The 14,274-nt window shown below is 54.5% G+C and overlaps 1 protein-coding gene across 1 annotated transcript; it reads right to left on the bottom strand.

Moving 5' to 3' along the window:
• Positions 1–7,559: 7,559 nt before the first annotated feature.
• On the bottom strand, positions 7,560–8,197 carry LOC136154642 (melanoma-associated antigen 10-like). Its single transcript, XM_065916843.1, has 2 exons — positions 7,871–8,197; positions 7,560–7,775 (listed from the first exon to the last, which is right to left on the bottom strand). The coding sequence occupies exons 1-2, from the start codon at positions 8,195–8,197 to the stop codon at positions 7,560–7,562; spliced, it is 543 nt and encodes a 180-aa protein (XP_065772915.1).
• Positions 8,198–14,274: the final 6,077 nt, after the last annotated feature.

Raw genomic sequence — 14,274 nt, 5'->3', positions numbered from 1 at the left:
CACAGAAGGAACCCAGCTTTCCAAAGCCCCAAACCGCCCTGACTCAGGAACCGACACATGAGGGCTCCTCCTGGAACCCCACCGTCCCGCCACGTGTTGCCTTGTTCTGTGGGACCAGGGGACGTCTCTCTACCTTCCTCATGTGACTGCAGCTCATCACTCCAGGTGTGGGGGTGCCCTGCTTTTCCCACTGCTAACATGGCCTGTCACAGAAATCAGGGCCTGTGAAGTTCTGTGGAATAAATGAGCCAGGGAGCAGGGCCTTATTTAGTCAGATTAATTTTCTCCTACTTTCTTTTTTTTTTCCCCTACCTTCTTAAATAATAACCAGGGAAAATCCAAAAAAAGTGGGATAGCTTAACAGTATAAAATGACAGACAAAATATAAGAAGCAAGACTTCGCTATAATCACATTTTATTTTCTATTTCTTTCACCAAGTACATTACTGCTAAGTAAGTTCACATCTCCAAATTAGTTATAATTCCATTCTCATGTTACCATGTTCAGGGTCACAAAATAAATGGGAGAGTTCCCAGACTCTTTTAAAAACCAGCAAGACTCTATTCCTTAAACTGGGTAAGCACAAATACACGTGTGATCAATGTCATTCACAAAGTTAGATACTGAAGTTTATTAAGCCTTTAGCTGAAATACACATTTGAAAAATTCCTAAAGAAAACAGAGATCAATCTGCATGTCATCGCAGAGAGCAGGAACCTAAAAATGCTACACACCAGGTTCCCCAAGTGGCCTAGGCCATCACTCCTGAGAAGGCTGACTACTCTGTCTTCAATCACAGAGGGACAGATCAGCCTGACTGCTGCTCTGGCTCAGGGTCGCCCTACCTCCTCCCTCACATCCTCTGCAGAAGGCAATGGGAAGGACCTAAAAGCCCTTTGGTTGACCCTGAGCAGATACTCCGTGAATTTCTCCTTGCTGGTCTCTGCAAAGGCCCAGGGACCCCACAGGAACTCGTATCGAGCAGGGGCGCTGTCAGGCACCTGCCGGTACTCCAGGTACCCCTCCCGCACCCACACTTGGGTCAGCAGCTCCCTGGGCTCCCCAAAGATGGAGTGCTCCCTCCCAACATACACCCCCATCTTGGTGAGTGCTCCCCAGATCTCCTCCTCAGGGCCAGGATCCCTATTCTGGAGGATCAGGCTGAGGACCACCACCAGGAGGCCAGCCTTGGGCAGGCCCTGCCCACCTCTCTCCATTGCATCACAGGTGAGGCCCAGGCAGGGAACCATGATGTAGACGTGCTTCCTGGGGTCTACCTCCCTCAAACCCACGCCAAAGACCAGCAGAAGGCACTCAACTGCTTGGCGGAAGACCACTGGGTAGTGCTGCTGGTTATCCCTGAGGACCATATTGAGCAATTCGGCATCGGAGGTTGGCTCCTTGGCTCGATACTTGCGGAGCAGGAACTTCACCATGTTAGCCACCATTTTATTTACAGCTTCCTGGGGCAAGGCCTCCGCGGCAGACGAGGAGACTGGCGGGGAGAAGGCCGAGGGGGGTGCAGCCTCTCCCCCCTCAGCCCCCAAGACCTGTGCCTCCTCTGGGCCCTGGGCCTCGCCCAGGTCACTCATCTCGACCACGAGCACGATGCCTGGGATCAAACCACAGACAGGAGTGAGGCAGGGGACATTGTGGACCATGGGCCTCAGCTAAGAAATACATCCTGGGTGGTCGACACAGGCCACTAACAGGTCTCCTCTTGAGAGGTGCTCTCATCCTTTCAGGAGCCCTCCTCCTAGGCGGTCTGACCCTTGGCTATGCTAAGGAGGAGGGCAGTGGCTCCCCTGCGTGTAGCCAGCACAACCAAAGGTTCTGTGGCTGACACAGTGGGGGGATTAGGGCTTTGTGGGGTTCCCTCTGTTTTGGGATGGAGAAGCCCTGGTGCTCATTCAGGGCACCCTCCTCACCTTGACTCCTGGTACTGCCTGGACCTCCTCTGTTCTCTGACCTCTGGACACAGGCCTCAGACCTCTGACCTCGCCTCCTGGTTCCTGGAGTCCCTGTGAGAAAAATAGAGGGGGCCCCTCCTGGATAGATTCTGCACAGACCTGGACTCAGGTTTCCCCCCCCCCCCAGCTGTGGGGGAGTGGTCCCTTTGTCACTCCCTTGTAGTGCCCACCTTTCCCCTGCCACGGCCTGGACCCTGCCCTTTGGGGGCCTGCAGAGTAACTCAGAACAAGACCCGAGTCTGAAGAGAAAGTTCTAAGGGCCCCACATGTGGTCGCACCTGCCCAGGGCCTCCCGCAGGTCCTAAATAGGCTGGGGAGATGCTCGGTTCTCACCTCATGTCCAGCCTAGACTCCCAGCACTGACCACAAGAGTGGGTTCGGCCCTGTCCATGGAGTCCACCCTCTGTGGATCTGATGCCTCCACCCTCCGCCTGAACACCTCCTCTCCTGAGACCCCTAAGCCAGAGGTTGACAAACTGCTCATCCTGTTTAACCCACTCTGGGACCTTTAAGACCCCATCAAAGACAAGGATCCCTCTCTGTGTTGGGGTCTAACTGCCTCAGTCCTTTCCCGCCTGGAGCCTAGATTCCAGGCAGGACCTGGAATTGGCCTGTCCTCCATTTTGAGGCCCCGCCGCTCTCACCCGGTCCCGAGTCTCTCTGAGACCCGATGTCAGGAAATGCAGCACGAGGTCATCCTGCCTGGGGAATACCAGGGTCCCCTCTTCTCTGGGGCCCGGCTCCCCTTACTCCTCCATCAGGGTCCTCACCTTGACTCCCGGTAGGACCGGGGCTCTGTCCTCCCCGAGGTTGAAGCCCGGCTCCTCACAACAGGTCCCCAGTCTCTCTTGAGACCCGGATGTCAGAAAGTCAGGACAGGTGTAGTGTGCTCTTCTCACCCCAGGGTCTCCCAGGGCTGATGACAGGGGCGGGGATCTGTGGGGTTCCATCAGCCATCCCTGGGGGTCCCCTCAATCCTCCCTCAGGACCTTACCTTGTGTCCGAGTAGAGCTTCAGAGTCTCTCCTCTCCCCACCTGAGGCCCCGCCCCTTATACGAGGTTCCCAGTCTCTCTGAGACCCGGATGTCATGAACTGCCTGGGATTCTCATCCTACCTCATGGGCGCGAAGGACCGACAATAGAGACAGATTTCTATGAGGTCAAGGGTCACTTAGTCCTCCCTCAGGGACCTCAACTTCTTACCCCACAAGACCTGGAATTCCCCTCTCTGCCCACCTGAGGCCCCGCCACCTATAGCGGATCCCCAGTCTCTCTGAGACCCGGATGTCAGGAAATGCGACATGTGCTCATTCCACCCTATGTGCTCCCTGATCCCATTCTGTCATGCGGTCCAGGTTCCCCTCAGTCCTTCCTCAGGGTCCTCACCCAGACTTCTTCAGAACCTAAGATACTCCCTTTCTCCTTCTAAGGCCCGCCCCTTATATCAGGTCCCCAACCTGTCAGAGACAGGGATGCCAAAGTTAGGGACACGCTACCAAGTGCTCATGCCGTCACCAGGGATGCCTAGGGATGACATTAGGAGTGGGATCCATGGGGTCCTCGTGTCCTCCTCAGGGTCCTTGTGTCCTCCTCAGGGTCCTTGTGTCCTCCTCAGGGTCCTCATCTTGAGCTCTGCAAGGTACAGGATGTCCCTGAATTGACCCAAGGGTGGACCCTCACACCAAAGCCCTCATTGCCCTGAGACCACAGCTTCCAGAGCTGCTGGTCTCCTGGAGCAGCAGAATGGATTGTACGAAGCACATGTGAAGTGCACACTGGGATATGAGAGCCCATGGTGCTGGGGTTTCACCCTCCAGGGACTGGGCAAACTCCACATCTGTCATCATTAGTTCCCTCACTAAGTAAAATACATGGCCCTGGAACCAGAGGGAACAGTGACCCCACCTACCACCACTCCCAGTGGCCCACAGGGGAAGCTGTGCTTCTGGGACCCCGTGTAGGTTCTGCAGTTCCTTAGCGGGGCTATCTAGCCGTTAGCCACTTCTAGCTATTTACATTTGACTTCACATTATGTTAAGGCAGAAGGCCAGGCCCTGGAACACACTAAGTACATTGGAGTCACACTGCCCAGCCTCATGTGGCTACTGGTCACTCTGTTAATGGTGGTGACAGGACGTGCTCCTCCCAGAGGAAGATGGTTCCCCCAGGAGATATCATAACAGTCCTACTGACCTATGAGCCATGGTTCCCACCTGGTTCTTTGCGCTCCTCTCTGCAGAGGTTCAGGCACCAGTTTCCCATCCATGTGTCTCCTCTACTCCTGACCCAGCCCTGCCGTGTGATGAAGGGAAAGGGAGAGAAGGATGGACCCCAGAAGGAGGGTAGAGGGAGAGGACTGTGTGGTCCTCATGTGATTCTGGCTTGAAGCTCAGCTCCAGACTCCTAGGCTGCATCCCTGCCCCTTGCTCCCAGGGCTCTCCACCCTCCTCAGTCCCTCTGGCTATACCACCCCCAAGATACCATCTGCAGTGACCAGAATCCAAAATGCACCTTCCTTTTCCACCCTGTCTACATCACAACTGTCCTGGAGGGCTCTAGGAAGAGAGTAGTTCTCCTAAAAACACCTACCTTCTGACTGTGCCACTGGGAAGAGCCCAGGTCCTCACCCTTGGCCCTGAATGGACAGCACCTGGACAGATCTTCAATCAGTCAGTCAGGCAGGAGTGTTTCCTGCTTCTTGGGATCTCAGGCCCATGGATGTGGCACCACCTGCATCCAAAATACCTGTCCATCCCACCCCAGGCATCAAGACACAAGGGATGCTTTTTCCCTAAAGGGCATGCTATTGTTATTTAGATGAACCGTTTTTTTGTTTGTATTAAAATCGGTGAATTAATCTTGTATTTATTTCCAACTTGTTGTAGGTTTACATAAGGATCCCCTGTTCCCTGCAGGCAGCTTCCAGAAAGCACATGGAGAAGAGATGTGAACAAGGACCTGGAGCCTCTCCCCTGACCTGGAGTGTACTCGGTGCTGGTGCTCAACAGACAGCAGCCGGTAGGTATAGCTTGTGATGAAGACAATTCCCTTCATGTGTTGAGGAGTTTCTGAGGAAGCCAAAGATGCCCTGAATCTTCAACTGTTTCTAGTCACTACTCTCTACTGGCATTTTCTTTTTTTCTTTCTTTCTTTTTTCTACTGGCACTTTCCAATGCAAGATCTGATTTAGTTTCCAAGGCTCTTGGGAATGTCAGGGAGGGGGCCCCCCTCCCCCCACTCCCTCCAGTTCTCTTTCTGCAGCGATGCCCGGCCACAGTCTCAGCAGAGTGAATATGTGGCCCTACCTCCTAATGCCAGGGAGTGTAGCCTGGGAGACTCGGCTGCCTCCACAGGATAGAACATGTCTGAGCACAGGTGCCCGTAGGCTCCCCAACAGCCATGACCTTCATGAGAGGCAGGTATCAGACAAGTGACAGTGGGGGACAAAGGGCAGTGAGTTTTCTTTACAAAATCCAGCAAGGATAGGCACAATGCCCCACTCTTCAATTGCAAGAAGGATTCTGCTGCTGTTGCTGCTGCTGCTGCTACGTCACTTCAGTTGTGTCCAACTTTGTGCAATCCCATAGACAGCAGCCCACCAGGCTCCCCCATCCCTGGGATTTTCCAGGCAAGAACACTGGAGTAAGTTGCCATTTCCTTCTCCAATGCATGGAAGTGAAAATGAAAAGTGAAAGTGAAGCCGCTCAGTCCTATCTGACTCTCCGAGACCCCATGGAGTGCAGCCAACCAGGCTCCTCCATCCATGGGATTTTCCAGGCAAGAGTACTGAAGTGGGATGCCATTGCCTTCTCCGGGAGGATTCTGAGGTGTGTGAATTCAAGTTCAGTGCAGTTTTTATTGTTGTTGCCACGAGTTCCGGGAAACAAGCTCCCTCAGTAGGACAATGCAGATAGTGAAGTGCAGCTTATTACACCGGTGGGCCCAAGACAGAGTCTCCTCTTAGCCAAGGACCCCGACCAGTTTTTGTGAAAACCTTATATACCCTAAGTGTATAAGGTTCCCTGAAACTAGTCTGAACAAAGGAAAAAGAAAGATCCAAACAAAGTTAACCCGTGATCATATGCCTTAAGCCCAGGTAGTTAACAGTGGACAATTATCAATAAGCCTGTGGTCATACCCCAGTAAGCATAATAGAATGTATGATTCTATTCAGTTACACAGATAATTAAGGTATTCTTTTAGGGGATGGAGAGCCCTGGGGCTCTTCCTTCCGGGGTCTTGCTTTTCCAGTTGTTATGTCGTCTCCTTAGATACTGGGTCTATAGCTCAAAGTCCATAGTCCCGCCCAAGATGGAGTCCTAGTTTCAAGACAGAGCCTGTTCTGTTTCCTCCTTCACTATGGCTTTGGGGTCTGACCACCTAGGAAAGCTGACCCATCAGTTGAAGTGTCCAATTTCCAGTTTCAAAGAAGAACCCCATTAAAATCTTACCAGAAGACGGAGGGTGGTAATTGAAATGTCTTCAACTGTATTCCCTGAGACTGAGTAGACTGTGTGCCAAACCAAATTCACTCATTTCCCATCTGGAAACTTTCAAGTGTATTTAGACTCAGGCAGAAAACCCAGGTGTCTACCTGTTCTGACCAAAGTGCACTTTGTTTTTGAGACCCAGAGGATTTACTGGAGAGAAGATGAACTTCTAAAATGCATGCCTGATTCCAGACTTTCCTCTCACTCATAAGACACCGTCTACAGTCTGGCTGTTGACACCACTCAGGTTCATTACCATCATCTCCCACAGAAGGAGCCCAGCTTCCCAAAGCCTCAAACTGCCTTGGCTCATGCACCAACACTCGATTGCTCCTCCTGGATCCCCACCGCTGTGCCCCATATTGTCTGCTCTGTGGGACTATGGTATGTCTCTCCACATTCCTCCTGTGACTGTGGCTCCTAGATGACAGCTCTAGGTGTGGGGGTGTCCTGCTTCTCCTAGTGTCGCCACTGCTAACACAGTGCCTTCCACAGAGCAGAGGATCCGTGAAGTTCTGTGGAAAAAATGAACCAGTGAGAAGGGGGCTTATTAATCTCATAAATTTTATCCTACTTTCTTAAGTAATAACCTGGCCAAATCCAATTAAACAGATTGGTGGATTAGCTGTAGAAAAGGACAGTCAGAACCTATAAGAAGTGAGAATTCACTACAATCGTTTTTTATTTTCCAATTCTTCCACAAACTATATACTGCTAAGTAAGTTCACATATCCAAAATACTTGTAATTCCAGTTCCATGTGATCTTGCTCAGGGTCACAAAATAAAATGCGAGAGTTCCCAATCTCTTTTACAAAACAGCAGAAGTCTGGTCCTTAAACTGGTTAAGTACAAATACATGTGTGATCAATGTCATTCACAAAGTTGGATACTGAAGTTTATTAAGGCTTAAGCTGAAAAAACACATTTGAGAAATTCCTAAAAAAAAACAACAACAAAAAAAAAAAAACAGAGATGAATTTCCATGTCATCACAGAGAAAAGGAACACAAAGATGCTACACCCCGGGTTCCCCCAAGTGTCCCAGGCCATCACTACTGAGAAGGCTGACTGCTCCCTCTTCAATCACAGAGAGAAGGATCAGCTTGGCTGCTTGTCTGGGTCAGGGCTCCTTTCCTCCTCCTTCACAGCCTCTGCAGATGGGGGTGGGAAGGCCCTGGAAAACCACTGGTTGACTCTCAGCAGGTCCTCCATGACTTCTGACTCGCTGGTCTCCGTACAGGCCTGGGGACCCCACAGGAACTCGAAGCGAGCAGGGTCATTGTCAGACACCTGCCGGTACTCCAGGTACCCCTCCTGCACTCACACTTGGGTCAGCAGCTCCCTGGGCTCCCCTAAGACACAGTGCTCCCTCCTGACAAACATCCCCACTTGCTGAGTGCTCCCCAGACCTCCTCCTTAGGGGTACAGTCTCCATTCTGCACGATCAGGCTGAGGACCAGCACCAGGAGGCCGGCCTTAGGCATGCTCTTCCCACTGCTCAGCATCGCATCGCAGGTGAGGCCCAGGGTGGGGACCATGATGTATATGTGCTCCCTGGGGTCTACCTCCTTCACTTCTACACCACAGACCAGCTGCAGGCACTCTGAGGCTTGGCTGAAGACCACTGAAAAGTGCTCCTTGTTATCCCTGAGGACCTTCTTCAGCATTTCCACCTCCGAGGCCATCTCCTTGGCCCGATACTTGAAGAGCAGGAACTTCATCAGGTTAGCCACCATCTCATTCAAAGCTTCCTGGGGCAAGGCCTCTGCAAGGGTAGAGCAGGAGACTTGGGGGGAGGAGGCCGAGACGGATGCAGCCTCCCCTGCCTCAGCCCCCAAGAGCTGTGCCTCCTCCAGGCCCTGGGTCCTGAAGGTCTTCCTCGGGCTTGCTCAGCTCAGTCATCCAGACCATGAGTGCAATGCCTGGGATCAAACCACAGCCAGGAGTGAGGCAGGGGAACAGATGGGGACCATGAATCTGGGGGAGAAAGGGGGTGTCAGCGGCCTCCGCTGAGCAACACACCCTGGGATTTCTGACACAGGCCACTTACAGGTCTCCCCTTGAGGTGTGCTCTCAGACCTCACAGGGGCGTGCCTCTGGGGCGGGCAGTCCCCTGGCTACCTTAAGGAGGAAGTAGGGTGGCTCCCCAGGGGGCAGTCAGCACAGTCTGAGATTTCCAGGGCTGACAAGGTGTGGGAATTAGGCCCTTGTGGGGTCCCCTCTGTTCTGGGGTGGGGAGCCCCTGGTGTATACTCAGGCCATCCTCCTCACCTTGACTCCTAGCACTGCCTGGACCTCCTCTGCTCTCTGACTTCAGGACATGGTCCTCAGACTTCTGCCTTCACCTCCTGGTTCCTGGAGTTCCTGTGAGAGAAATGGAGGGAGCACCTCGGGGTTAACCTGTGGCACAGCCCTGAGCCTTCTGGGATGGTACGAGGGGTGGACCCTGTGAGGTCACCCCAGTTGTGCGGTGGGAGGTCCCCTCAGGGTTCCCTTGTAGTGTTCACCTTTCTCCTGGCACAACCTGGCCCCTCCCCTCGGGGGGCCTGCATGGAAACTCAGAAAAAGATGCGAGCCTGAACAGAAAGTGCTAAGGGGCCCCACATGTGGCCACACCTGCCCAGGGCCTCCTGAGGGTCCTCAGCTCCTCCTCACATCCTGCCTGGCCTCCCAGCACTGACCACAGGGGCAGGGGTCTGCTCAGTCCTCCCTCGGGGTCCGGGAAGTCCACCCTCTGTGGACCTGAAGTCTCATCACCCTCCCCCCCACCCCACCGCCTGATCACCCCAGGTCTCGAGGCCCCTAAGCCAGAGGTCAAGAAACTGTTCATCCTGTTCACCCTGTTCACCCCACTCTGTGGACTCCAAGACTCCCATCAAAGGGAAGGATCCCTCCCCATGTCCGGGTCTAACCGCCTCATTCCTTCCTCTCATGGAACCTGGACTCCAGGCAGGACCCAGGATTATCCTGTCCTCCCTTTTGTGGCCCTGCCGCTCTCATGAGGCCCCCAGTCTCTCTGAGACCCGCACGTGAGGAAGGCACACAGGCCTAGTGTGGTCTTCTCACCCCAAGGGTTCCCACGGCCAACTTCAGGGGCAGGGATCTGTAGGGTTCTGTCAATCCTCCTTCGGGGTTACCTCACTTCTCCTTAGGTACCTCACCTTGCCCCCGGGCAGGACCTGGATTCTCGCCTCTCCCCAAATAAAGCCGCACCCCTTATACCAGTGCCCCAATCTCTCAAAGACGCGGATGTCAGGAAGTCAGACCATGCCTGTTTCATTCATTCTACTGCACTGTCGCCCTGGACTGACAACAGAGACGGGCTCCTCTGAGGTCTGCTCTGATTGGGGTCCACGGTCCCCTAGTCCCTCCTCAGGGTCCTCAACTTGACGTCCCGCAGGACCTGGGAAGTTGCCCCCCTGAGTTCCCACTCCATTGATGAGGTCTCAATCTGAAACCCAGATATCAGGAACTCTTCCCCCATACTGGATCGCTAGTCTGAGACCCGTATTTCAGGAAGTCTGACCATGTCTGCTGCACTCATCCTACGCCAGGGGTGCCGGGGACCAACAGCAGGGACCGACTTCTCTTAAGTCTCCTCTGTTTGGCATCCAGGGTCCTCTCAGTCCTCCCTCAGGGCCCTCACCTAAACTCCTTCAAAATCTAGGAATCTCCCCTCCAATCTTTGAGGCCCTGTCCCTTATATCAAGTCTCCAATGTCTCTGAGACCCGATGCTCATGTCCCCATGAGTGTCTCCCCTGTGACAACAGATGCCAAGACCGGTGGGATTCCCTGTTTCCTCCCTCAAGGTTCTCATTTTGAGCCCTGGCAGGTCTGGGGATGCCCCTTGTGTTGACCGGAAGCAGGGCCCTCACACCAAGGCCATCACTTCACTGAGACCCCAAAGGGAAGTCTGTGGACATAACACTAGGCTCCAAGCCCAGAGCTTCCCAGAGCTGAGATGATGCCCTGGGCATTCCTCAACCCTCACTCTGCTCTTCACTTTGACTCTCAGCAGGTCTGAGAGTCCTGACCTTGCTCCCCTTAGAACCAGGCTATCCCCAGCCAGGACCCCTGAGAGGCAAGCAGGAGTAGGGGGCTCATTCCTACAACCCTGCCAGGGTCTCCCAGGGCAGAGAGCAGTGATGACCTGGATGTCTTGGGGCCCCAGAGCCCCCCTCAGGGTTCTACCTTGACTCCTAGAACAGCTGGGTTCTTTCACTGTGCTGACCTGAACCTGGGCACCTGACCCAGGCTCTCACTTCACTCCCATTGGGATCAGTGACATTACATCTGGATGCTACGCCCCATGGTCCCCCAGGGCTGTCAGGAGAGCCACACATGCATGCCCTGGGGACCCTCAGCCTCCTCTGGTCCTCGCCTCAAGTCTCCATAGGACGTGGGCCCCTCCCTCTGCCTACCTGAGATTGGGCCCCAAAGACCAAGCCTCTGACTCCGCAAGTTCACTGACAAAGTGAGGGGGAGTGTGGGGTCTCAGCCTGACAGCCCGGACCAGGGCCCCCAGGAGTCCCAGTCGGGCTGGGGTTGTATTCTATAGGACCCTCTGTTCCGGGACAACTGGACCCTCTCATCCTCTCTCAGGAGGGGGCCTCGTTAACCTTCGAGAGAAGGCTGCAGTCCAAGCACAGATGATGGATGAGGGGGCTGCTGTGCCCATGACCTTGTGGGAGCACAGGTCCATTCCCATGGGGGTTGCTCAGTGTCACCACACTTTGGAAATTTTTGTATGAATGATATTGTTTTAGCTGAAGAGGGTGAGCAGTGGCAGGTGAATTAGCAAGAACTCAGCAGCCTGTAGATGACCTTGGTTACTCATAGTGACTTCACACTCCTCCTCTCTGGGGTATCCCCAGGGTCATCTCCTGGTGGCTCTCTTCCACTGGTCTACACGGATGCCCCCCCCCCCACCTCCCACATGGGCCTGTCTTATGCAGAGTGTCCCAGAGGGACTCTACGGGGCCAAGAACTTGTGAGTCGTGGGTTCTAACTCCCCACCGGTCGGGCGACTTTAGACTCTTCCCCCAGGAAGGAGAGACATTTGGGAGGAGGGTGGGTGGCTGACCTGCCCTGCCCCTGGGGACCCTGAGGGCCAAGGACTCAGCCTCACTGGAGTCCAGCCCAGCCCCCATGATGGCCTGGCTGCCCCAGCCCCACTAACAACCCCCCAGAGCACTGCTCAGAGGCCAGAGGTGCTGCCTGAGTGAGGCTTGGGCATCCCCAAGTTTGCTGAGGGTGGGGCATGCAGAGGCCATCGTATGTGGGGTTTGCACGGGTCCTCAGGGGGAGGGGGGGCCCTGGATGGGGCCTCAGACCCTAGGGATGGGGACCTTTCCTCCCTTTCCAGAGGCTCAGCAGATGGCTAAGCACCTTGCTGCCTGGTCACAGGCCTTACCTGTGGGGTTGGGCATAGACAAGTCCCAGGCCGTGTTGTCTCATCAGCCTCCCCTGCTGGTTTGTAGCTTGATCCATCCTAGGGCCTTTCCTCATAACAGCTCCCACAGAGTCCCAGGCGGTTCCTCCTGCAGAGAGCTGGCACTCCAGAGCACTGCCAGGTTTGCTCATCACAGGCTAAGTCTTGTTTCTATCATCCAGAAATCAGACTCTTCGAGCCTCCTCCCTGTTTGGCCGTTGCATCTCTGTTTGTGAAAGGACAGAGCAAGGGGGCCCAGGGGGCAAATGAGCCACTGAGGACCCAAGAAGAGCACTGGGCCAAAGAAGGCTCGAGCAGAGCTGGTGGGAAGTGAGTTGGCCATGGATCACTGGCTCCCCTGGGTCTGCCCGGTTGGGACTCCAAGGTCACCCTTACTTAGTTGGAGCACTTGTGAGGCAGGCCCCTGCCCTGAGACACCCTGTCTGGTTGAATTGCACTTCCACTCTCCTAGACACTGTCACCTGTGTGACCCCGGGGACAGAAGTAAACCCATGCCTCTGGAGCTTGGGGCTTGAGACACTTTGACTGTCCAGGGCCAGCCCATCAAGTCCATACTCCCTCCCTACACTCCTGTGTGACCTTAGGCTGCCGCCTCTGCCCAGCCCAGGAGGACACGTGCTTAGCCACTTCACTCTGCAGACATCAATCAAAATCTACCAAGGACTGAGCGGTGGGAGTGAAGTACCACAGGAGTCTCTTTTGATGTCAGACAGCCTTGACTGTAAGTAAAAGTTGCCTTTTGGGACAAGCAGATGATTTGATATTGCAATCAGCACATCTCCACTTTATAGATTTACAGGTAAGCAGGTGCCACACATGCTGAGGTTTCTGGGAATGTGTTTTATAAATAGCAGCATCTGTGTGTGATTCAGGTCAGGAGGCATACAGAAGTCAAGACAAAAAACCAAATGAAACCTTCTGAAATTTAAGGCGTTCACCAGGCAGCGACCTTTGTAAGGGGCCGTGTTTTGACTTGGAATTGAGCAGCCTTATCAGGCGTCATAGCAGCTCAGTGCTGTGTCTGACAGACGCCTGGCCTGCACCGCCCCATGTCCTTTCTCAGGGGCCTCCTCTGCCTGCACCAGACTGCCTACAAGGGAGACCCAGCCTTTCGGTTCTGGTGGACTGGTGTGCGCGCTCTCCCCTCTCCTGACCTTGGAGCCCTTATCTCTGCAGCACGACCCTGGAGGACTATTTGCTATGCTCCTCAGGACAAACAGTCTTTTAAGAGAAAGCATGTTATAAAATGGACACCCCAGCAAGCAGAGTGTGCTGAGATGTGACACCCTTGGAGTGCTCAGCTGAAAAAGGAAAAGAAAAGAGAAACAAGAAAATGTCACCAGATGCAGGCCCTGCAATGAAGCCAAATCTCAGGCCTGCTGTCCAGACACCAGCGAGTCCCCAAAGTGAACACCCACAGGCCTTGGGCAGGGACCACAAGCTCCAGCCCTGTGCATCTCAGGACAGGAAGGGCTCTTTTGGGGCCCCCAACAAGGGGAGGCCTAATTTCTACTCATCTGTCAAGTGAGGAGCCTGCTGGACAGTGTCCCTGTGCCCATGAAGCCACTCCACCAGACTCTTGTCAAGCTCTTGATGGGTCTTTTCAACGAGCGGGTGCAGAGCATCTGAGGGGCTTCCCCAGGTGTGTACGAGGTGCCCATATTGTGCCAGGAGTGGGTCGCTATCTGTCTTGACTTTGCAAGCAAGCAGCTGCCTGAGGGGACTCAAATGCTCAGCCAGGCCCAGGATGGAGGGGCTGAAGATGTGTGCTGGGTGGGAAATCCCTCGTGTTTTCAGGTTCTTTATTGGCATGCAGTATTCTGACCAAAGGGCTGCCTCTATCTGTCTGAATAGGGTGCATATTTGGGGACCTCTGGGGGTACAACTGAAGGGAGTGGGGATTACAGGAAAGAATGGAGATTTTGGGAAAGAGGTGCTGCCTGAGCAGTAGCAGAAGGGGTTCCAAGCCTGAGCCACAACAGGCATCCAGGTGGGGCACAGAGGCACCGGCGTGGCCACTGGGAGCTGCCCAGAGGGCAGGCTGAAGATTTGGATGGGCACAGTGGTGGGGTCAACCACCATCAAAGGAGGAACCATCTGGGCAGGAGGCCAGGTGAAGCAGAGCCACGGGCCCTCGATGGGCAGGGCCACCTCAGTTGGGACAGGGATTAGAGAAAATGGAACTTGTGTGCCCTCGGGCTGCCAGGCCTCAGGACCCATCAAGGAGGGTGGGGCCGTCCTCCCTGGACCAGCAGCAGGGACAACGTAGGTCCCAGCCAGGGCAGTGGCGGGGCCGAGTTCCAGGTGGCTCACGGTCCCCTGGGCACCCTCAGGGCAGGGTGACACGCTGTCCTGTGGCT

The sequence above is a fragment of the Muntiacus reevesi genome, chromosome X (genome assembly GCF_963930625.1).
Source record: "Muntiacus reevesi chromosome X, mMunRee1.1, whole genome shotgun sequence".
Taxonomy (NCBI): domain Eukaryota; kingdom Metazoa; phylum Chordata; class Mammalia; order Artiodactyla; family Cervidae; genus Muntiacus; species Muntiacus reevesi.
This window is presented reverse-complemented; position numbering and strand designations above follow the sequence as displayed.